The sequence below is a fragment of the Prionailurus bengalensis genome, chromosome E1 (genome assembly GCF_016509475.1).
Source record: "Prionailurus bengalensis isolate Pbe53 chromosome E1, Fcat_Pben_1.1_paternal_pri, whole genome shotgun sequence".
Lineage (NCBI taxonomy): Eukaryota > Metazoa > Chordata > Mammalia > Carnivora > Felidae > Prionailurus > Prionailurus bengalensis.
Window position 1 is genome coordinate 26,782,375 of NC_057347.1, and position 21,294 is coordinate 26,803,668.

Sequence of the window (21,294 nt, forward strand, 5' to 3'; positions counted from 1 at the left end):
CCCCCTCGGGTATCCGCGCTCTCGGAAGCGCCAGGCTTCCAGGGCCCGCGCCGCCGCCCTGGCCCTGTCACCTCGGGCCCCCCGGGACCCCGGGCCTCACCCCCTCCTCCAGCTCATCCTCAGAGCCCGCGTCCTCTGGCTGGTCCAGGTCTATGTCAAACACTCCTGCCATGTCCTCAGCTTCCCTGTCTCGGAAGTCCGGCGCTGGGTAAAAGCCGTCCCGCCTCCGTCGTCGCCTCATGGGCCCGGACCCGCCGCAACCACCGCCGCTGCTGCCGCCATCACCGGCTGCTTGGGCTTAGTGCGTCTGCGCTTAGGCCCTAGACTGGCTCCTCAAGTTCAGCTCTAGAGCATGCGTACAGAGTTCTATGAAGCCGAACTGTGGGCAATGAACATGCGTAGAGCTTTCGCCTGGAGCCAGGTACTGGCAGAAGCATGCGCAGAACCCCAGCCGAAGCCTCTTATGGTAGCTAGGCCATGCGCATTGTGTGCTAAAGCCTTTGATGGACAAGGAGCATGCGTACCATGTCTGAAGTTGATAAATTGAAATTGAACATGCGTAATTAACCTCTGAATATCAGGGGAGGGGGGAGGAACCTACAACAAAACTCTTGGTTTATGAACATGCGCATTCGTTCTCCGTAGCTTTTTTTTGGTATTGAAAGGGAGCATGCGCATAATGACGGGATTGGCCCTCTGAAGTTTGAACAGGACCGAAACGGCTGGTTCTGGGTCTGTCAGTGAGTGGGGTTTATGGGGAACTCCTGGAGCTAGTGGGGAAAGGGAGAGCCTTGGTTTGCTATTCGAGTTCAGTGGCCTTGCGAAAATCACATAACTTTTCAAAGCCTCGGTTTCCTTATCTGTAAAATGAGAATAATGATACCTAGTTTGCAGGGTTATTTGAAAATTTACAAGTACAGTTTGGCTAGAAAGCCACTGTTCTTTCTAGTGCTGCACAGACCTGGTGTGAGGTCTTTACCAAAAATTGTCTTTTCATTGTTAAAAACAGAGAAGACTTATTCCCTTATTTCCTCTGGTTCTGTCTTTCCAAGCTTAGTATTCCTTGCTGTCTACCTGAGCTAAACTCTTCTAAGTGTTATTGTCATTACCAGGCCAGAAGGTGATTGGTAGAGAAAGAAAGTCATTATGTAGAAGAGAGAATATTAATGTTAATTAAATGTACAATTGTTGAGCTAGCTTCTGCATTCTGTGTGTTCCTGTAGTGTGAAGTATATACTAGGAATTCCTTCAACTAGCATTCATTTTATTTTGTTTTGTTTTAAATGCATGCTTAGGGAAATAGTGAATACAAATCAGATTTCAGAAACTATTGAGCTGTCTGAATGCATTTGGGTACAGTAAATTCCAAATCCCAAAACTGTGTGTAGAAAGGGAACAACTTCCTTGAATGATTAAGCTTTTTCATCTATAACACCATATACATGGCATTTTAAAATTATACTTTTATTGATGTGTATTAATACATATGACATTCCTTATTTATTAGTAATGTAGTGGTTCTCAAAGCCTATATTTTTCTATTACAGGTTGCTCACTTTTTTGAAGGAGGCCTAGTTTGCATCTCAGCATGTCAATAGTAACAGTGCAACTTGGTCAGTGTGGCAATCAAATTGGTTTTGAAGTATTTGATGCTCTATATAGTGACTCACACTGTCCCCAGGGACTCTGCTCTAAAAGAGAGAATGAGGTGTATCAAGCATCTTGCAAAGAAAGATTCTTCAGTGAAGAGGAAAATGGAGGTATGTGTGGTCAGTCTATCCATTGTCCTCTCCTTTTCACTGACATAACCAACCTCTTCAAGGCCAAGTCCTCCATGTGGTATCTGAATCCCATATCTTTTCATGACTTTACTGTCAGCACTTTGTGTCTGTGTTAACAACCTTTGCCTCTCCAGTGGCATCTTCCCTCGGCACATGAGCATGCTCGGATCTCACCAATCTACAACCAACCAAACAACTTATGACTATAGCTTTTTTTCTTTTTTCAAGATTTATTCCCTTTTGGGTGTGGGCACTGTGGGGTGGTACAGAAAGTACAGAGAATTTGGAATTTCATTTGGAATGAAAAAACATTTTTTTTCAATAAACTCTACCCCCAACATGGGGCTGGAACTCACAACTCCAAGATCAAGCATCACATGCTCTACCGACTGAGCCAGCCAGACACCCCAGTTTTTTTCCTTCTTATGTCTTTACCTTCTCAATCTCCTAATCACTAGATCCAGTGACTGTTTTTCTTTTCTTAATTCACTTAACTTTTCTCCTGGATTTTATTCCATTAACTATAAAATTCTCTTCTTGAAACTCCTTCTCCTTAGTCTCTGAACTTTTTTTTTCTCCGGTGGTTGCATCTCTGGCTCCCTCTCCTCTGTCCTCACTTACATAGCTCTCTCTGGGCCATTTCAGTTACTGTTGTAATTTGCTACTTCTTTGACACTAGTGACTCTCAAATCTAGCCTAGCCTCTCTTTTTTTTTCTTTAAAATTTTTTTTAATGTTTATTTATTTTTGAGAGAGACAGAGACAGAATACGAGTGGGTTAGGGGCAGAGAGAGAGGGAGACACAGAATCTGAAGCAGACTCCAGGCTCTGAGCTGTCGGTACAGAGCCCAACGTGGGGCTCGAACCCACAAGCTATGAGATCATGACCTGAGCTGAAGTTGAACACTCAACCAACTAAGCCACCCAGGTGCCCCATCTAGCCTCTCTTTTAAGCTGCAGACTGATTAGTGGACATCTCCACCTGCATCCCCCTGTGTACCTCAAACTGAGCATCTCCATATGCTAGGGTGTTTGTTATCTTTCCTTTAGAACTTGGGCTCTGATTGCCCACATACTATCAAACATAACCATCTGCTTAATTTACCTCCTACATATATCTCTTCTCCCCTTTCCATCTTCACTGTCATTGGCTTAGTTCTGGCTCTTGTCCTCTCTCACTTGGACTGTCACCTGGACTGTTTCAAGACATTCCTTCTAGTTTCCCTGCCTTCACTTTTGTGTCTATCATATCTATTCTCCAGACTGCTGTATTTATTTGTTATTTTAGAGAGAGTGTGAGTGGGGGAGAGGGGCAGACCAAGACAGAGAATCATTTTTTAAATATTTGTTTATTTTTGAGAGATAGAGAGACCAAGCACAAGCAGGGGAGGGGCAGAGAGTAAAGGAGACACAAAATCTGAAGCAGGCTCCAGGCTCTGAGCTGTCAGCACAGAGCCTGATGCAGGGCTTGAACTCGTGAACCATGAGGTCATGACCTTAGCCAAGTTCAGACGCTTAACTGACTGAGCCACCCAGATGCCCCTAGAGAGAGAGAATCTTAAGCACGCTCAGCACGGAGCCTGATACAGGACTCAATCCCATGACCTTGGGATCATGACCTGAGCTTAAATCAAGAGTTGGACACTCAATTGACTGACCCCCCTCGGCGCCCCCACACTACTGTATTTAAAAAAGTCATCTGACTGGGGCGCCTGGGTGGCGCAGTCGGTTAAGCATCCGACTTCAGCCAGGTCACGATCTCGCGGTCCGTGAGTTCGAGCCCCGAGTCAGGCTCTGGGCTGATGGCTCAGAGCCTGGAGCCTGTTTCCGATTCTGTGTCTCCCTCTCTCTCTGCCCCTCCCCCGTTCATGCTCTGTCTCTCTCTGTCCCAAAAATAAATAAATGTTGAAAAAAAAAAAGCATCTGACTTCAGCTCAGGTCATGATCTCACAGTTTGTGAGTTCTAGCCCCACATTGGGTTCTCTGCTGTCAGTACAGAGCCCACTTTGGATCCTCTGTCTCCCCTCTCTCTCTCTCTCCCCCTCCCCCACTTCTCTCTCTCTCTCTCTCTCTCTCTCTCTCTCTCTCTCTCTCTGTCTCAAAAATAAGCAAACATTTAAAAAAAGCCAATCACCTGACAGGACAACTGGCTGGCTCTGTTGGTATAGCATGTGACTCTTGATCTCAGGGTTATGAGGTCAAGCTCCACATTGGGTGTAGAGATTACTTAAAAAATAAATAAAAGGGGCACCCGGTGGCTCATTCAGTTGAGCATCCGACTTCAGCTTAGGTCATGTTCTCGCAGTCTGTGAGTTCGAGCCCTGCGTCGAGCTGTGTGCTGACAGCTCAGAGCCTGGAGCCTGCTTCAGATTCTGTGTCTCCCTCTCTCTCTGCCCCTCCCCTGCTCATGCTCTGTCTTTCTCTCTGTCAAAAATAAATAAACATTTAAAAAGATTTTTTTAATAAATAAAAATAAAAAATAAATAAAAATAGGGGCACCTGGATAGCTCAGTCGGTTGAGTGTTTGACTTCAACTCAGGTCATGATCTCACAGCTTTTGGGTTCAAGCCCTGCGTCGGGCTCTGTGCTGACAGCTCAGAGCCTGGAGCCTGTTTCGGATTCTGTGTCTCCCTCTCTCTGCCCCTCCCCCGCTTGTGCGCGCTCTCTCTCTCTCTCTTTCTCTCTCTCATTAAACATTAAAAAAATTTTTTTAATAAATAAAAATAGAATAAAAAGTCATCTGACTATTCCTCATCTGCTTGAACATTTTCAGCAGTTTCACATTACCTTAAAAATAAATTTCAAGTTGGGGGCCTGGGTGGCTCAGTTGGTTAAGCATCTGACTTTGGCTCAGGTCATGATCTCACAGTCAGGCTCTGTGCTGACAGCTCAGAGCATGGAGCCTGCTTGGATTCTGTGTCTCCCTCTCTCTCTGCCCCTCCCCCTACCTCTCTCTCTTTCTCTTTCTTTCTCTCTCTGTCTCAAAAATAAACATTAAAAAAATTAAAAAAAAAAAAGATAAATTTCAATGTTTTTAGCACTGCATACCAGGACTTCCAAGATCTGAGCCTGCCTACTTTCCATCTCCATCCATTACTTCCTCCACCCCTTCCTCCATCTTGTGCTTCAACAATCCTGAGCTGCTTATTGTGCCCATGGTATTTTATATCTCTGAATGTGCTACTCTTAGTGTGGATTCATCATGAGTCATTATCATGTCATGCTGTGATTAAGTTTTATCTCTCCCACTAGTCCTTCTAGGGCCAGATTGATGTTGTCTTCATCTCTGTGTTACCAGCATAGTACATGGCACATTGTAAGCTCTCAACAGATGTTTGTAGACCTGACCCAGTGATCATTTTAGCCCACACTGATTCATCCTGCTTAGCAGAATGCTAGCATTATGAGGTGCCTGGGTGGCTTAGTCGGTTACAAGACCGACTTCAGCTCAGGTCATGATCTCATGGTTGTGGATTTGAGCCCCATGTTGGGCTCTGTACTGATAGTTCAGAGCCTGGAGTCTGCTTCGGATTCTGTGTCTCCCTCTCTCTCTGCCCCTTTCCCTCATGCTCTGTCTCTGTCTCTCTCTCTCTCTCTCTCTCTCTCTCTCTCAAAAACAAGTAAACATTAAAAAAAAATTAAAAATGGGGTGACTGGGTGGCTCAGTTGGTTAAGCATCCAACTTCGGCTCAGGTCATGATCTCACAGTTCCTGAGTTCAAGCCCTGCGTCAGGTTCTATGCTGACAGCTCAGAGCCTTGAAGCCAGCTTCAGATTCTATGTCTCCCTCTCTCTCTCTCTCTGTCCCTCCCCAACTCATGCTCTGTCTCTGTCTCTGTCTCAAGAATAAAAAATAAACATAAAGGGATGCCTGGGTGGCTCAGTTGGTTAACCGTCCGACTTCATCCCAGTTCATGATCTTGCGGTTCATGAGTTCAAGCCCCGCACTGGGCTCTGTGCTCACAGGCCCTGGAGCCTGCTTTGGATTCTGTGTCTCCCTCTCTCTCTGCCCCTCCCTTCCTCATTCTCTGTCTTTGTCTCTCTCTCTCTCTCAAATATAGAACAAAACATTAAAAAAATTTTTTTAGGGGCGCCTGGGTGGCGCAGTCGGTTAAGCGTCCGACTTCAGCCAGGTCATGATCTCGCAGTCCGGGAGTTCGAGCCCCGCGTCGGGCTCTGGGCTGATGGCTCAGAGCCTGGAGCCTGTTTCCGATTCTGTGTCTCCCTCTCTCTCTGCCCCTCCCCCGTTCATGCTCTGTCTCTCTCTGTCCCAAAAATAAATAAACATTGAAAAAAAAATTTTTTTAATAAAAATAAAAGAAAAAAGAATGCTGAGTACTATGATCCGTCTGCATATACCTGGTGCTGCCCACTTCAGTTTCTAAGCAGTGTGACAGATCTTTCTATCCTCAACCTTTAGATTTTTTTTTCTTTTTTTGGACCTAGAAATTTGTTCTCTGCGAGAACCCAAATAAGACTTATGAAATATTTTTCTTTTGGTTTTTCTTCTCTCTCTAGTTCCCATTGCCCGGGCTGTACTTGTTGATATGGAACCTAAAGTTATCAATCAAACACTATCAAAGGCTGCCCAGTCTGGCCGATGGAAATATGGCCAGCATTCGTGCTTCTGTCAGAAACAAGGTTCTGGAAACAACTGGGCATATGGGTAAGAGTAACTCCTCATGTTTTCCAGTTTAGATACAGCTACCTGGACAGCTTAGTTATAGCTGTACAGTTAATATACCAAGCACATAATCTTGAAATTGCTGTTTTAGGGGCACCTGGGTGGCTCAGTGGTTGAGCATCCAACTTCGGCTCAGGTCATGATCTCACAGTTCGTAGGTTCATAGGTTCGAGGCCCACATTGGGCTCTGTGCTGATACCTATGAGCCTAGAGCCTGCTTCAGATTCTGTGTCTCCCTCCGTCCCTTGCCCCTCCCCTGCTCACGCTCTGCTAACATTTAATGAATAAATGTTAAAATTTTTTTTTTAAATGGCTGTTTTAGGGGTGCCTGGGTGGCTCAGTCGGTTAAGCATCCGACTTCGGCTCAGGTCATGATCTTGCGGTCTGTAAGTTCGAGCCCCGCATCGGGCTCTGTGCTGACAGCTCAGAGCCTGGAGCCTGTTTCAGATTCTGTGTCTCCCTCTCTCTCTGGCCCTCCCCCATTCATGCTGTGTCTCTCTCTGTCTCAAAAATAAATAAACATGAAAAAAAAATTTTTTGTTTTAAAATGGCTGTTTTAAAATGTAGAGTGTAGGGACGCCTGGGTGGCTCAGTTGGATAAGCGTCCAACTTCGGCTCAGGTCATGATCTCACAGTTCGTGGGTTTGAGCCCCGCATCAGGCTCTGTGCTGACAGCTCAGAACCTGGATCCTGCTTCTGATTCTGTGTACCTCTCTCTCTCTCTCTCTCTCTCTCTCTCTCTGCTCCTCTCCTGCTCGTACTCTGTCTCTCTCTCTCAAAAATAAATAAACTTAAAAAAAAAGTTTTTTTTAATGTAGAGTGTGACTTCATCCAGAAGAAACTCTTTATTCTGTCTCATGTATGTCTGTGCTTCAGGTCCAGGTAATGATGAAACCAGGGATCTCTTGCCAGCAAGGTTTTCTACTTTTTCATGTTGTTCTGCCAACTAACTTCTCATTAAAAAATATTTTGGGGTGCCCAGGTCACTCAGTTAAACGTCTGACTCTTGATTTCAGCTCAGGTCATGGTCTCACAATTCGTGAGATCAAGCCCTGCATCAGGCTCTGTGCTGACAGCATGGAGCCTGCTTGGAATTGTCTCTCTACCTCTCTCTGCCCCTCCCTCACGTGTGCATGCATGGACACACACGCTCTATCTCTTTCTGTCTGTTTCTTAAAATAAATAAATAAACTTAAAAAAAAAACCAGTATCTTTACCTGGCAGGTATTCCAGCTAATAGGGAACCCAGCAAAGCAGTAGTATGTCCTGGGGTTCTTTGGAAAATTCCAATGCCTGGTTCTTACTTCCAGAGATTTTGATTTAATTGGTTTAGGCTAAAGCCCAGATATTGGAGCTTTTCAAAGCTTCCCTAGGTGATTCAAATGTGCAGCAAAGTTTGAGAACCACTGTTTTAGGAATATTATTATGAATGTTGGATGTTATTTTGTACCATAAACTTGCAGAAATATCTGGTAATTGAAGTCTTCAGCTAAAGGAATGACCTGTAAAAGATAAGTTTCTGTACCCAGTAAATTCACTCTCCCCGCAATCCTATTCGCCTTTAACTTGTATATTTTAAATTTTGTCGATCAGAGCCCCTGTTCCTTTCATGAAAGTTAGTTCACATCCATGGGTTTAAAAAGCCTTCTCTATCCTATATCTTCCTCTCTGCATTGCCTCTTTCTGATTAAACTGAAAGGTGTTTGTATTTGTTTCTTTTGTGTTGTAGTTACTCTGTTCATGGACCCAGGCATGAAGAATCTATAATGAACCTAATCCAGAAGGAAGTGGAAAAATGTGACTGTTTGAGTGGTTTTTTCATCATAATGAGTATGGCTGGGGGCACAGGATCAGGTCTAGGAGCCTTCGTTACACAGAATTTACAAGATCACTACTCAAACTCTTTGAAAATGAATCAGATTATATGGCCTTATGGAACCGGTGAGGTAGGAACATGTTAATTGAAAATTTTATATTTTGTGTTCTTTGCAGTGAAATAAGTGTAGGTTAAAGATTGATTTTACCCTTTCTTTGGAAATATTAATTTACTACAACAGGAGTCATTCATTATACAGTATGGTACTTTTTGGAATTTTTAAAACAAGGACACCTCATTCATTTGGAAAGGTTTAAGCAAAGTTAAATGGATTGTTCACAAAAGTACCATCTTAGGAATCCACTCCTGGGTTAGTCCCTCTGGATATAGTATGTAAAGGAGGGACCTTGACCACATGTGGGGGTTCATCATGACATTACCAACCTTCAAAGAATTTTCCTTTCTTTCCATTGAGAGGAAATTTCTATATAGGCTAGTTTCTTGTTGATCAGCCTAGTAGGAGAAATTCTAAAATGGAGGTGAGTTAAGTCACTATAGGAAACGCTGTAGGAAGAAAGTATGATAGTAATAGTCACTGTTTATTAAGCCCTTACTATATACAGGACACTCTTTTAAGTGCTTTACTTGCATTCTGTCATTAATCCATACAACTCTAGGAGCTGATATAATTATTACACCTGTTGTACAAATGAGAAAACTGAAGCATGGAGAGATTATATAACTTGTTCAAGATCATATAGCTAAAAAGTGACAGAGCTGGGATTTGAACCCAGGCAGAATGCCCTTACAATCTACCCTCGTAATTGCTCTTTTCTTTTGCCTTTCTTATTTCTGACCTTTTTCTCTCCAGGTTATTGTTCAGAACTACAACTCCATTTTGACTCTTTCTCACTTGTACCGATCTTCAGATGCCCTCCTCGTTCATGAAAATGATGCTGTTCATAAGATCTGTGCAAAACTGATGAACATCAAGCAAATCTCCTTTACCGATATAAACCAAGTCCTTGCACATCAGCTGGGAAGCGTGTTCCAACCTACTTATTCTATGGAAGGCTCATATCACTACAGAAGAAATCCATTAGGTATTTGTCCTCTTGTATGTAACTTGTATGAAAGTCTTACGTTTTGAAAGCCTCAGTTATTCCTCCCTGGCTTGTCCCGTCTGTCTGAGGATACACTCAGATCTCCCTCATCTCAAAAACCTTCCTGAAGAACTACCTAGCTCTCCAACTAGATAGTTGGAAGTTTTGAGAAGTTACTAAATTTCTGAAGTGATAGATGCGCATTAGTTCTATTCTTCAGGATCCTTTTCTTCTTCTTTTTTTTTTTACAGCAACTTTGAGATATAATTCACACACCATATAATTCACTCATTTAAAATGTACAATTCAATTTTTTTTTAAGTTTATTTTGGGGCACCTGAGTGGTTCAGTTGGTTGAGTGTCCAACTTCGGCTGAGGTCGTGATCTCGCGGTTCATGAGTTTGAGCCCCATGTCGGGCACTGTGCTATCAGCTCTGAGCCTGGAGCCTGCTTCGGATTCTGTGTCTCCCCTTCTCTCATCTCTTCCCCTGCTCACGCTCTCTCTCTCTCTCTCTCTCTCTCTCTCTCTCTCAAAAAATAAATACACATTAAAAAAAATTAAAGTGGGGCGCCTGGGTGGCGCAGTCGGTTAAGCGACCGACTTCAGCCAGGTCATGATCTCACGGTCCGTGAGTTCAAGCCCCGCGTCAGGCTCTGGGCTGATGGCTCAGAGCCTGGAGCCTGTTTCCGATTCTGTGTCTCCCTCTCTCTGACCCTCCCCCGTTCATGCTCTGTCTCTCTCTCTCCCAAAAATAAATAAACGTTGAAAAAAAAATTAAAAAAAAAAAAAATTAAAGTTTATTTATTTTGAGAGACAGAGAGAGAGTGAGTGCACAAGTGGGGGAGGAGTAGAGAGAGTGAGAACGAGAATCTCAAGCAGGCTCCACGCCATCAGCAAAGAGCCTAATGTGGGGCTTGAACTCACCAACTGTGAAATCGTGCATGACCTAAACTGAGGTTAGGAGTGGGATGCTTAACCGACTGAGCCAGGCATCCCTACAATTCAATTTTTTAGCATATTCACAAAGTTCTACAACCATCATTTTCATCACCCCATTAAGAAACCCATCATTCTTTTTTCAGCTTATTCATCAAGTGGTGCCATATCAATCCAAATCATCTAGATGCAAATAACTCCATAGTCTATAGCCTTCTCGGTCCTAATGTCTTTCCCAAATAGTTGCCTATCCCAATTTTTTTAGTTGCCTTCTGGCTTCTTCAAGTTTAGAATGTTCTGAATAGATCCATCTTTTTTTTCCCCTGTCCTCTCTCCCCTGCTCCCTCTTCCTAAGTTTCTATCACCTGGATTTCTCCCACTGTCCTCATATCCCATCAGTATGTTCAGACCTGTTGGTGCCTTCTCTACCATCTGCCTGCATTCTTCCCCCTACTTCCCTATCTCTCTGACATTCACTCAGGGTGCCAGTATCTCTCAACTAATACTGCATACTCTCCCTGAACACAAAGCAAACTAGCCTCTTTCTATTCCTTCTCTCTCTCTCTCTCTCTCTCTCTCTCTCTCTCTCTCTCTCTCTGGCATAAAAACAGAGCTTAGATCTAATCAACATTCCTATCTGAAGGTGGTCCTAACCTTGCATTCCTTCCTGTACCTGCCTCATCCCCCTGCAGTCCATCTTGCAAGCTTACTGCAACAGAGCGTCCCCAGTGTGCAGATCTAATTCTTGTACTCCCTCGTGCTCATCCTATGGCCAGGTTTGCCAGAATTCCTTCGCCTGGCCTCCACATTATGCCCTGAACCCTAACTTTCTAGCTTCATTACCTACTGTCTCCTCTGCATGGATCCCCACCTACTTTTCATCCTGTCTGCACTGTCTCTCTTCAGTCTGGTGCTTTCCAGCCCAGGTCCCTTTGTTCAGTGTTCCTTCTCCTTAGAAATCGCTTCCTCCTTCCTTTCTTCACCTCTATTAAAACCTTATACATCCTTCGGTGTCCCAATTCAAGTGATAATTTTTCTGTAAAGCTTTCATACTGAGGTCTTCACCTAAAGTAACCCTCTTTTTCTGAACTTTAAGGCATTCTCTATCTCTTTTACATCACTTAATATTTTTTACCATTATTATTTCTTTAAGTGTGTTTGTTTATCTTTAAAAGTAACACAAACAGCACACCTATTCAACAAGTGAAAAACAATACGCAATCAAAAGTAAGTGTCCTTCCCACCCTTCCCCAGATGCTACCACTATAACCAACACCATGTGTTTCCTTAGAGAGGAATTCTGTCATGTGCATATTATGTAGTCCTACTAATGTGCAACTTCCTTGGAGACATGTCTTGTTAATTTCTGTGCATTCTACAGTACTTACTGTATTGCACATCTGTTCATTCAACCAATATTTATTGACTTCCTACTGTGTGCCAGGCACTATGCTAAATGTTGGGGATCCAATGCGAGCCAATGCAGACATTGTGTTCACTGTGAAATGTGAAAGACATTAAACAAATAAATTACACCAAGAATGTATAATTAAAGAACTCACGAACTGTGAAATCGTGCATGACCTAAACTGAGGTTAGGAGTGGGATGCTTAACTGACTGAGCCAGGCGTCTCTGAAGTGCTCTGCACTCTGAAGTGCTCTGAAGGAAAGAAGTCCAGTTTCAAGAGAATGTATCACAAAGGAATCAGACTTAGACTGCAGGGACAAGGAAGACTGCCCTGAGAAAGTAACACTTGAGCCAAAAGCTGGTAAAGGACTTGGAGATGACTAAGCCAAGGGAAGGAGGAGGGAACAGCATGGGCAGAGGTCTTGCAGCAGAAGGAATCCTGGCACATCAAATAGAAATCCCATGACCCCGTAGCACAGAGAATGGTAAGGCTAAAGTGGTGAGCAGGGGTAGGCCTTACAGATTCTCATAAGCCATTTAGAGGCCTTCCTCATTACCCTAAGAATAGGGAGAAGCCGATGAAAGATTTTAAGCAGGTTGGTGACATAATCACTTTTCCTTTTGAAAAATCCACTGGACTTCTGTGGATAGCTGATTAGAGGTGAGTCTGTAGGCTGGTCTAGTCATTCCCTGCAGAGATTTTGGTGGTTTGAACTCATTGAACTGCACTGAGAAAATAAAGATGGTTATTAATAAAAACTCCCCCACTATGTGCAAACCTTACTGTGCACTTCACCTCACAATTTGCACTTCACCTGGTGTCACGGTGGGAGAAGTGTCCTGCTCCTGTCAAAGACCGCTCTCTCGCTTAATTTCTGGGTCCCATTCCCTCCCCCTTCTCAGGGACTTAATTCTTCACTCATCTCTCGTCCTCCCCTGTCATAAACTTATGCCTCTTTCCTGGATTATTGCCATTACAACTACTCTTGGGCATCTCTTACACTGAAAAAATCCTCCCTTGACATCACCTCTAGTGATTGCACCCATTCCTCTGTTATTCTTTAAAACAACGCAAGGGTGTGTGTCCTTGCTGTCATTAGCTCCTCCTCATCTCATCATCTTCACCCCCTCTGATCTAGTTTCTACCCCACCATGTCTCTGAAAATGCTTTTTATAAGTCACAAGTGTGTCCACATTGCCAAATTTAGTGGACACTTTGTTGTCCTCATTTCCATCAGTAGAATTTGGCATGGCTGATCTTTGGTCTTCCAAATCTTTTGTCTTTTGTGACAGCCCTCTCCTCATTTTCCTTTTGTCTCACTGACTACACCTTTTATTCCCTTCTTTTCTCCTCCTTTGGCTCCTTTTCTTTTTCCCAAGCTCTAAATGCTGGTCTTAGACCCTCTCCCTGATAACTGGCCTAGTTCCATGGCTTTAAACACCATTTGTATTCTCCAGCTTGCTGGTTTATCTCCAACTCTGACCAATTCCCTAAGCTCCAGATTTCTATATCCAGTAGCCTTTTCCTGTATGACATTTATATGTACACATTTCATGGACATCCCAAACATAATGTGTCTAAAACAGAGAGCTTTCCCCCAGAAGCTCATTTCTTTCTCACTCCCTCAGTTACTCAGTTTTAAAATCTTAGATGCAGGGGCCTGGGTGGCTCAGTTGGTTAAGCATCTGACTTTGGCTCAGGTCATGATTTCACAGTTTGTGAGTTCGAGCCCCGCGTCCGGCTCTGTACTGACAACTCGGAGCCTGGAGCCTGCTTGAGATTCGGTGTCTCCCTCTCTCTCTGCCCCTCCCCCACTCATCCTCTCTCTCTCTCTCTCTCAAATAAATAAAGATTAAAAAAAATTGGGGGAGGGGGGCTCCTGGGTGGCTCAGTCGGTTGACTGTCCGACTTCGGCTCAGATCATGATCTCGCAGTTCGTGAGTTCGAGCCCCGTGTCAGGCTCTGTGCTGACAGCTCAGAGCCTGGAGACTGCTTCAGATTCTGTGTCTCCCTCTCTCTCTGCCCCTTCCCTGCTCATACTCTGTCTCTCTCTGTCTCTCAAAAATGAATAAATGTTAAAAAAAATTTTTTTTTAATTTTTTTTTTTTTAATCTTAGATCCAGAGGTACCTGGGTAGCTCAGTCGGTTAAGCATCTGACTTTGGCTCAGCCCATGGTTTCATGGTTCAAGAGTTTGAGCCCTGCATTGGGCTGTCAGCACAGAGCCCACTTCAGATCCTCTGTCCCCTTCTCTTGCTCCCCCTCCCCCGTTCATTCTCTCTGTCTCTCTGTCTCTCTCTCTGTCTCTGTCTCTCTGTCTCTCAAAAGTAAATATTTTTAAAAAGTTTTTTAGGGGCACTTAGGTGGTTCAGTCGGTTAAGCATCCGACTCTCTGTTTCGGCTCATGTCATGATCTCACAGTTTCATGGGTTCAAGCCCGCATCGGGGTCTGTGCTGATGATGTGGAGCCTGCTTGGGATCCTCTCTCTCCCTCTATCTCTGCCCCTCCCCTGCTCACTCTGTCTCTGTCTTTCTCAAAATAAATAAATAAACTTAAAAAAATTTTTTTTTAATTTAAATCTTAGATCCAGTTTTCTTACAGGAAAGTCTATAATTGCCTCCATTGTATGTGGTTTATCTTCTGTCTTCCAGTTTCCCTTCTTTTCTGCCATTCTCCCCTGTTCATGAACAGAGCCTCAGGGGCCTCATTACGTATCATATAGCCCAGCTCATTCTCACCAGGGTGTCCGTTCTTGCTGTCCTCATTAACTTCCTTCTCCCTCTACCAGGAGTATTCTCCTGACCATTTCCCTTTCATATTTCAAGTCTCAGCTCACTGTTACCTTCTTAAAATGGCCTTCCATGATCCTGTTTGAGGAGTGAGCACCTATAATATCATCCTGTTTGTTTCCTTCCCACCATTTATTACTTTCTGACATTGTTTTGTTCATTTATTACTTCTTTTATTCTTTCTTTCTTTCTTTCTTTCTTTCTTTCTTTCTTTCTTTCTTTCAAGAGGGAGAGAGAGCACACACCAGCATGGGACAGGGGCAGAAAGAGAGAGGGAGGATCTTAAGTAGGCTCAGCACAGAGCTTGATGCGGGGCTCTATCCCACAACCCTGGGATCATGACCTGAGTGGAAATCAAGAGTTGGACACTCAACCAACCGAGCCACTCAGATGCCCCTGTTCTTTGTTCCCAACCACTAGAATAGAAGCTCTGTGAAAGTAAGACCTTGTCTACCTTGCTCACCACTGTGTCTGCTATCCTCAGAACAATGCCTCTCATATAACAGGTCCTTGCTAAATGGGACTAAACACATTGAGATAAAGAGGATAGATTTGAGAGAAATTGGGGGTGGAGTAAAATGCAGAGGACCAGATGATGGATTGGATCTGGAAAATGACAGAAAGGGAGGTGCAGAGCATAAGTCATGGGGCCCTGGGTTACAAAACAGTGTAGTCTGTAGTGATGTTTGCTGGATCTGGGGACACTAAAAAAAGATCTGGTTTGTGGGGCATAGTATGGGGCAAAGAAAGAGGTGGGTCTTAAACATGTTGAGTGTGAGGTGCCTTTGCCGTATCTTAATGGAAATGTCATGTGATAAGTTAGCTGGAAGTTTACCTGGTCTTCCCGCTTCAACCTTTGCCAGCCCACAGCCTTTTCTAAAGTGTAGCAGCCAGGGGCGCCTGGGTGGCGCAGTCGGTTAAGCGTCCGACTTCAGCCAGGTCACGATCTCGCGGTCCGTGAGTTCGAGCCCCGCGTCAGGCTCTGGGCTGACGGCTCAGAGCCTGGAGCCTGTTTCCGATTCTGTGTCTCCCTCTCTCTCTGCCCCTCCCCCGTTCATGCTCTGTCTCTCTCCCAAAAATAAATAAACATTGAAAAAAAAATAAAAAAATAAAATAAAAAAAAATAAAGTGTAGCAGCCAGACTGAACTCTGGCTTTACTTGTCTAAAAGGTTAAATCCCATTAGATCCTGTTACTCTCTTATTCAAAACTTTCAAGAGGTTTCCCATCTCACCCAGAGTTAAAGCCAAAGTAATTGGAATCACATGCAAGGTTTTGTTTTGTTCTGTCTGGTTTCCATTGCTTTCTTGACCTTATATCCTGCTCTCTCTCTTCTAGCCACATTGGCCTCCATGCTTTTTCTCAGATATGTCTGTTGTGCCTCAGAGTCTCTGTAATAAATGACCTCAGATACCCACATGGCTCCATTCAGGTGTTTGAGGAGATGTCACCTTTACAACAAAGCATCAGCATTAGTGGGCATCTAAATTCTGAGGGGCCCCAGTCTGTGATGTGGGGTGACTTTCTACAGCAATGCTCTGACAGCAACAGAGAATGTGAGGAGTGGGGCTGGTCCAAGATTGGACTTTCACTTAAGAAGATTTGATGAAGAGACAGGGGCAAATAGCTGGGTTAGAAAAGAAGTGAAGCAAGGGGAAGACTGATGGACTGAGAAGGCAGGAGGTCCATGGATTAGTTTGTCTTAGTCCATTTAGGTTGCTATAACAAAAGTGCTATTTACTAAGTAACTTATTTAGAACATAACATTGTTTCTCATGGTTCTGAAAGCTGGAAAGTCCAAGATCAAGGCACCAGTAGGTACAGTGTCTGGTGAGGTCCTTCTTCTTGGTTCTTAGATGGCCATCTTCTCACTGTGTCCTCACATGGCAGGGGGTGCTAGAGAGTTCTGTGGGGCCCCTTTTAGAAGGGCACTAATCCCATTTCTGAGGGTTCCACCCTTACCATACCATCATCTTGGGGGTTAGGATTTCAAACATATGAATTTGAGGGGGGAACAAACCTTCAGTCCATAATAGGGTCTTAAGAAGGCCTTGGCTTGGTTAAAAATGAGAGTAGGTAAACAAGAAGGCTGGAGGGAAAAGTAGATTGTGACCGTTAATAATTCATGTGTTGGGGAGGCTGGGTGGCTCAGTTGCTTGAGCATCCAATTCTAGATTTCAGCTCAGTTCATGATCTCAGGGTCCTGAGATAGAGCTCCATGTCAGGCTCCGTGCTGAGTATGGAGCCTGCTTGGGATTCTCTCCCTCCCCCTCCCTCTGCTCCTCCTTTGCTCTTTCTCTCACTCTCAAAAAAATAAAAATAAATAAAAAAATTTAAAGGTAGATCATTAATTACCTTTCTAAAGAATGATCATTCATGTGTCAGTGCTCAGGCTATATTTGTTGACTATTGTTTGTGCTATGCAATAAAATTCAGCTGTAGGTATTTTGCATTAAAGGACTCTTATGTTCAGGGGTGCCTGGGTGGTGCAGTCAGTTAAGCATCCAACTCTTGATCACAGCTCAGGTCATGATCTCACAGTTTGTGAATTCGAGCCCCACATCAGGCTCTGCTGTGATGGTGCAGAGCCTGCTTGGGATTCTGTTTCCTTCTCTGTGCCCCTCCCCCACTTGTGCGCTCCCTAGTGCACATCTCAAAATGAATAAACATTAAAAAAAAAAAAAAAGATTCATGTTTAGAGGAAAGTCCACTAGTCATAAGATCAATTTGTGCAAAACTTTGTAGATGTTTGTGTCAAAATTTGTTCTTTAGGATATAGGATGAGTTTGCACTCAGTGTTACAAAATTTATATTTCATGTTGTTATAATAATATATTTTTCTCAAGTTTTTTCCCAAAAATATATAAAACAGCTCTGAATGCAAAACAAATTAGCTTTTTTTCCATAATCCTGTTTCATTACAAATATGTTTCTAAAGATAGGTGTATTCCTGTCTTCAGGAATCACTAATCTTGTCTTTTTTCCCTAGTAGAATTTGCTTTAACATGCCCTGCTTATCCTTTAACCAGATAAAATAAATAAGAGATCTAGAAAATTTTCTAAAGGAATATTTAGTGGATATGAATGATGATAAAAGCATATTAGCTCTGATGCTCACTTAGATTCCTGGGGTGTAGCTACATATTTTGTTCATATTTCCAGTTTCTTAGCTTCTACATTCTTGTTTCCTTTTTGTCAAAGTATGTTTTCTCACTCAAGCTAAAATAGGTGCCAAAATGAAGCAAATATGTGATCTGAAATAGACATTGTCTCTGAAATTTTGTTTACATTTTTAAATTTAAGCAATTCTGGCCTTGGTGGAGAAAACATTTGGCCCCCCAAACCATCTAACCATAGTTGTGTAAGGGTCAATGGAAATATTGTGGAACTTAAAAATTCAGTCCAGGTTTTTTCTTTACAGGAGAGTTAATGGAGAATTTAGTCCCCCATCCTGAATTCAAGATGCTGGGTATTCGTAACATTCCTCAGATGTCTGAGAACTCACTGCCTTACAGTACGTTTACTTGGGCTGGCCTCCTCAAGCACCTGAGACAGATGCTCATTTCTAATTCGAAAATGGAAGAAGGTAACGGGTATTTTATTTTATTTTTTTTAAATTAATTTATTATTATTTTTTTTAACGTTTATTTATTTTTGAGACACAGAGAGACAGAGCATGAACGGGGGAGGGTCAGAGAGAGGGAGACACAGAATCTGAAACAGGCTCCAGGCTCTGAGCTGTCAGCACGGAGCCCGACGCGGGGCTCGAACTCACAGACCGCGAGATCATGACCTGAGCCGAAGTCGGCCGCCCAACCAACTGAGCCACCCAGGCGCCCCAGTAACGGGTATTTTAAAAACATGCAAGCCACAAACTGGGAAAAGAGCCTGCACTGGAGTTCTCAGTATAAACTGGCTTGGGCGAGTTGAAATAATGGTGACTTCTGGTCAGGGAGGTTCCTGCAAAAACCAGGACATCCCAGGAGGACTGCTTAATCACTGCACAGTTTCATTAACCAAAAATGAAAAAAATTTTCAGAGGAGTTTAACATTTTTTTAAGTTTTGTTGATTGATTGATTTTTAGTAATCTCTGTACCCAACAGGGAGCTCGCACTCATTACTCTGAGGTCAAGAGTCGCACACTCAATTGACCGAGCCAGCCAGGTGCCCCTATTTTATTTTATTTTTATCAAAGTAATATATGAACATAATATTTAAAAAATCAGGGGCACATGGGTGGCTCAGTTGGTTAAGCGTCCGACTTCACCTCAGGTCATGATCTCACAGTTTGTGAGTTCGAGCACTACGTTGGGCTCTGTGCTGACAGCTCAGAGCCTGGAGACTGCTTCAGATTCTGTGTCTCTGTCTCTCTCTGCCCCTCCCCTACTTGCACCTCTGTCTCTCTGTCTTTCTCTCTCAAAAATAAGTGAAAAAAATTTTTTTAAAAGATCAAATAGCCTGGGGTGCCTGGGTGGCTTAGTCAGTTAAGCATCCAACTTTGGCCCAGGTCACGATCTCACAGTTGGTGAATTCGAGCCCCACATCAGGCTCTGTTGCTGACAGCTTGGAGCCTGGAGCCTGCTTCAGATTCTGTGTCTCCCTCGCTCCCTGCCCTTCCCCCACTCATGCTCTGTCTCTTTCAAAAATAAATAAATATTAAAAAAAATTTTTTTTTAATCAAATAGTCAAGGGGCGCCTGGGTGGCTCACTTGGTTAAGCATCTGATTCTTGATTTCAGCTCAGGTCATGATCTCACGGTTTGTGAGATGAGCCTGTCGTCGACAGCACCAAGCCTGCTTAGGATTCTCTCTCTCTCTCTCTCTCTCTCTCTCTCTCTCTCTTTCTCTCTCTCTCTCTCTCTCTGCCCCTCTTCAGCTTGTGCACACACACTCTCTCTCTCTCAAAATAAATAAATAAACTTAAAAAAAATCAAATAGTCAAAACTCATCTAAGTGTATACTTATATCTTTACTTTGCATTGTATGTAAATCATATCTCAATTTTTTTAGATAAAGCCAAGTAATTGTCCAGTATGTATTTATAATGAGGAAAAGAGCAGCTCCCTGGCCTATACTTCCCCACTACCCAGATGAAAATACTGTCAATGGTTTTGGCTGTCTCATCTGGAATTTGCCTCCATATTTCTAAGTATCTTGCTTATATTATTACTTGTTTTGTGTTCTAGGTTTAGATATTACCAATTGCCTTCCTAATGTGAAATTGAGAATTGAATCTTCTTATACCACTGTTATACACACACACACACACACACACACACACACACACACACACGCACGAGAAGTCTCACATCAATCTGATTCCTAATCCTGTTTTGTTTTCTCTTGGATCTTTTAGGATTTCCTTTTTGTCCCTGGAATTCTGTAATTCCTTAATGTGGATCTCCCATTGAGCTTAGTAGAATGTAAGCTTTATTAGGGCAGGGATTCTGTTTTGTTTACTGTTGTACCTTCAGAGCCTGGAACGTAGGGCCCAGCAGGTAGTTTTACTGAGGCCAGAGCCTGACTGGTTTAGCCTTTCTGGAGCAGAAGCCTTTTAGGATGAAGGGGGGGCACTCCCTCTGCTGCAGGGAGTGGGGAAGGGTCTAGGGTTCTCACCACTTCTCATACAGATTTTTATTTTTATTTATTTATTTTTAAGTTTATTTTATTTTTGAGAGAGAGCATGAGTAGGAGAGGGGGAGGGGAGGGGCAGAGAGAAATAGGGGACACAGGATCCAAAGTGGGCTCTGTGCTGACAGCAGCAAGCCCGATGTGGGGCTTAAACTCATGAACCGTGAGATCATGACCTGAGGTGAAATTGGGCAGATGCTCCACCAACTGAGCCACCCAGGTGCCCCTCATACAGATTTTTAACTAAATCCTCTTGTTTCCTCCTCTTTTAGAAGTGGCTGGCCTGCTCCCAGGACCTCTCCACTGTGGGCAGACATTCTAAGCTTCCCCTGCTTGCTAAGTCAGTCACCACTGATTCATTTGCTTTCCAGATTCCAAAGTTTTTTTGCTATTGTCTCCTCTTCTCTTCCCTTTTTTCTTGTTTATGACAAGCTGATGTTCAGTCTGTCATGTCTAACTAGAAATCACCACTATGTATTATTTTAGTAGCATATATTTTACCACAAATAACAACAATTTAGGTTTCAATAATATGAAAGTGGATTTCTTCTACATTTATTTACTAGTGAAACCTTATAGATTTTAGATTATAGTGTCTGAGGTTTGAAGATAAATAGGAAGTTCACATCTTAAAGTAATGCTTCCCCAATTTTTTGGCCTCAGTACCCGTTTTTCTAGTAATACCTGTTAATATCTCAAGGAACACACTGTTTCTCAGAGTATAGTAGAAGACATGCTGCTTTGAACTCTCTTAGGTCAGTAAAACACAGTTTGCTTAGTCATTTTCTCATGTGGGACTCTGAGTATCAACATTTCTTCATAGTTATAGGTAGAGCTTTGAACATATAAATATCTTCATATATGTGAAGATATATGAATAAATATATTTATGTACTAACCAGGTTGAAACAAATAGCTTTAAAAATCTTTGTATATTACCAGACGACTCCATCTGAAGATTGACCCTATTAATATCACTATCAGCCATTTATCTGTTTCCATATGTCCTAGCAACAGAAGGAATGAGTGATCCCAGAGGGGGCCAGGCAGAGTTACAGTGTCTTTTATGACTTAGCTTTGGAAGTCACATGCCATCTTTTTTATTATTTTTTTTTTTAGTTTTATTTTAGTTTTATTTATTTTATTT

At 43.0% G+C, this 21,294-nt stretch overlaps 2 protein-coding genes across 9 annotated transcripts in view; one reads left to right on the forward strand and one right to left on the reverse strand.

The window, feature by feature from the left end:
* Nucleotides 1-346, reverse strand: part of RPS6KB1 (ribosomal protein S6 kinase B1) — a 72,538-nt gene extending 72,192 nt beyond the window's left edge. For 2 of the 8 annotated variants that reach the window (XM_043583876.1, XM_043583872.1), the window contains exon 1: nucleotides 101-341. In XM_043583876.1, the coding sequence (XP_043439811.1) occupies nucleotides 101-241 (141 nt within the window). In that variant the 5' untranslated portion in view covers nucleotides 242-341. Of the gene's footprint in view, nucleotides 1-100 lie in introns of all 8 variants that reach the window. The other 6 variants (XM_043583877.1, XM_043583878.1, XM_043583879.1 and 3 more) reach the window with 4 other exon arrangements.
* Nucleotides 347-447: 101 nt separating this feature from the next.
* The window catches only part of TUBD1 (tubulin delta 1), a 32,717-nt gene continuing 11,870 nt past the window's right edge, over nucleotides 448-21,294 (forward strand). Inside the window, exons 1-6 of the mRNA XM_043583882.1 lie at nucleotides 448-732; nucleotides 1,548-1,760; nucleotides 6,298-6,445; nucleotides 8,193-8,409; nucleotides 9,151-9,382; nucleotides 17,938-18,102. Of these exons, the coding sequence (XP_043439817.1) occupies nucleotides 1,589-1,760; nucleotides 6,298-6,445; nucleotides 8,193-8,409; nucleotides 9,151-9,382; nucleotides 17,938-18,102 (934 nt within the window). The 5' untranslated portion in view covers nucleotides 448-732; nucleotides 1,548-1,588. The remainder of the gene's footprint in view (nucleotides 733-1,547; nucleotides 1,761-6,297; nucleotides 6,446-8,192; nucleotides 8,410-9,150; nucleotides 9,383-17,937; nucleotides 18,103-21,294) is intronic.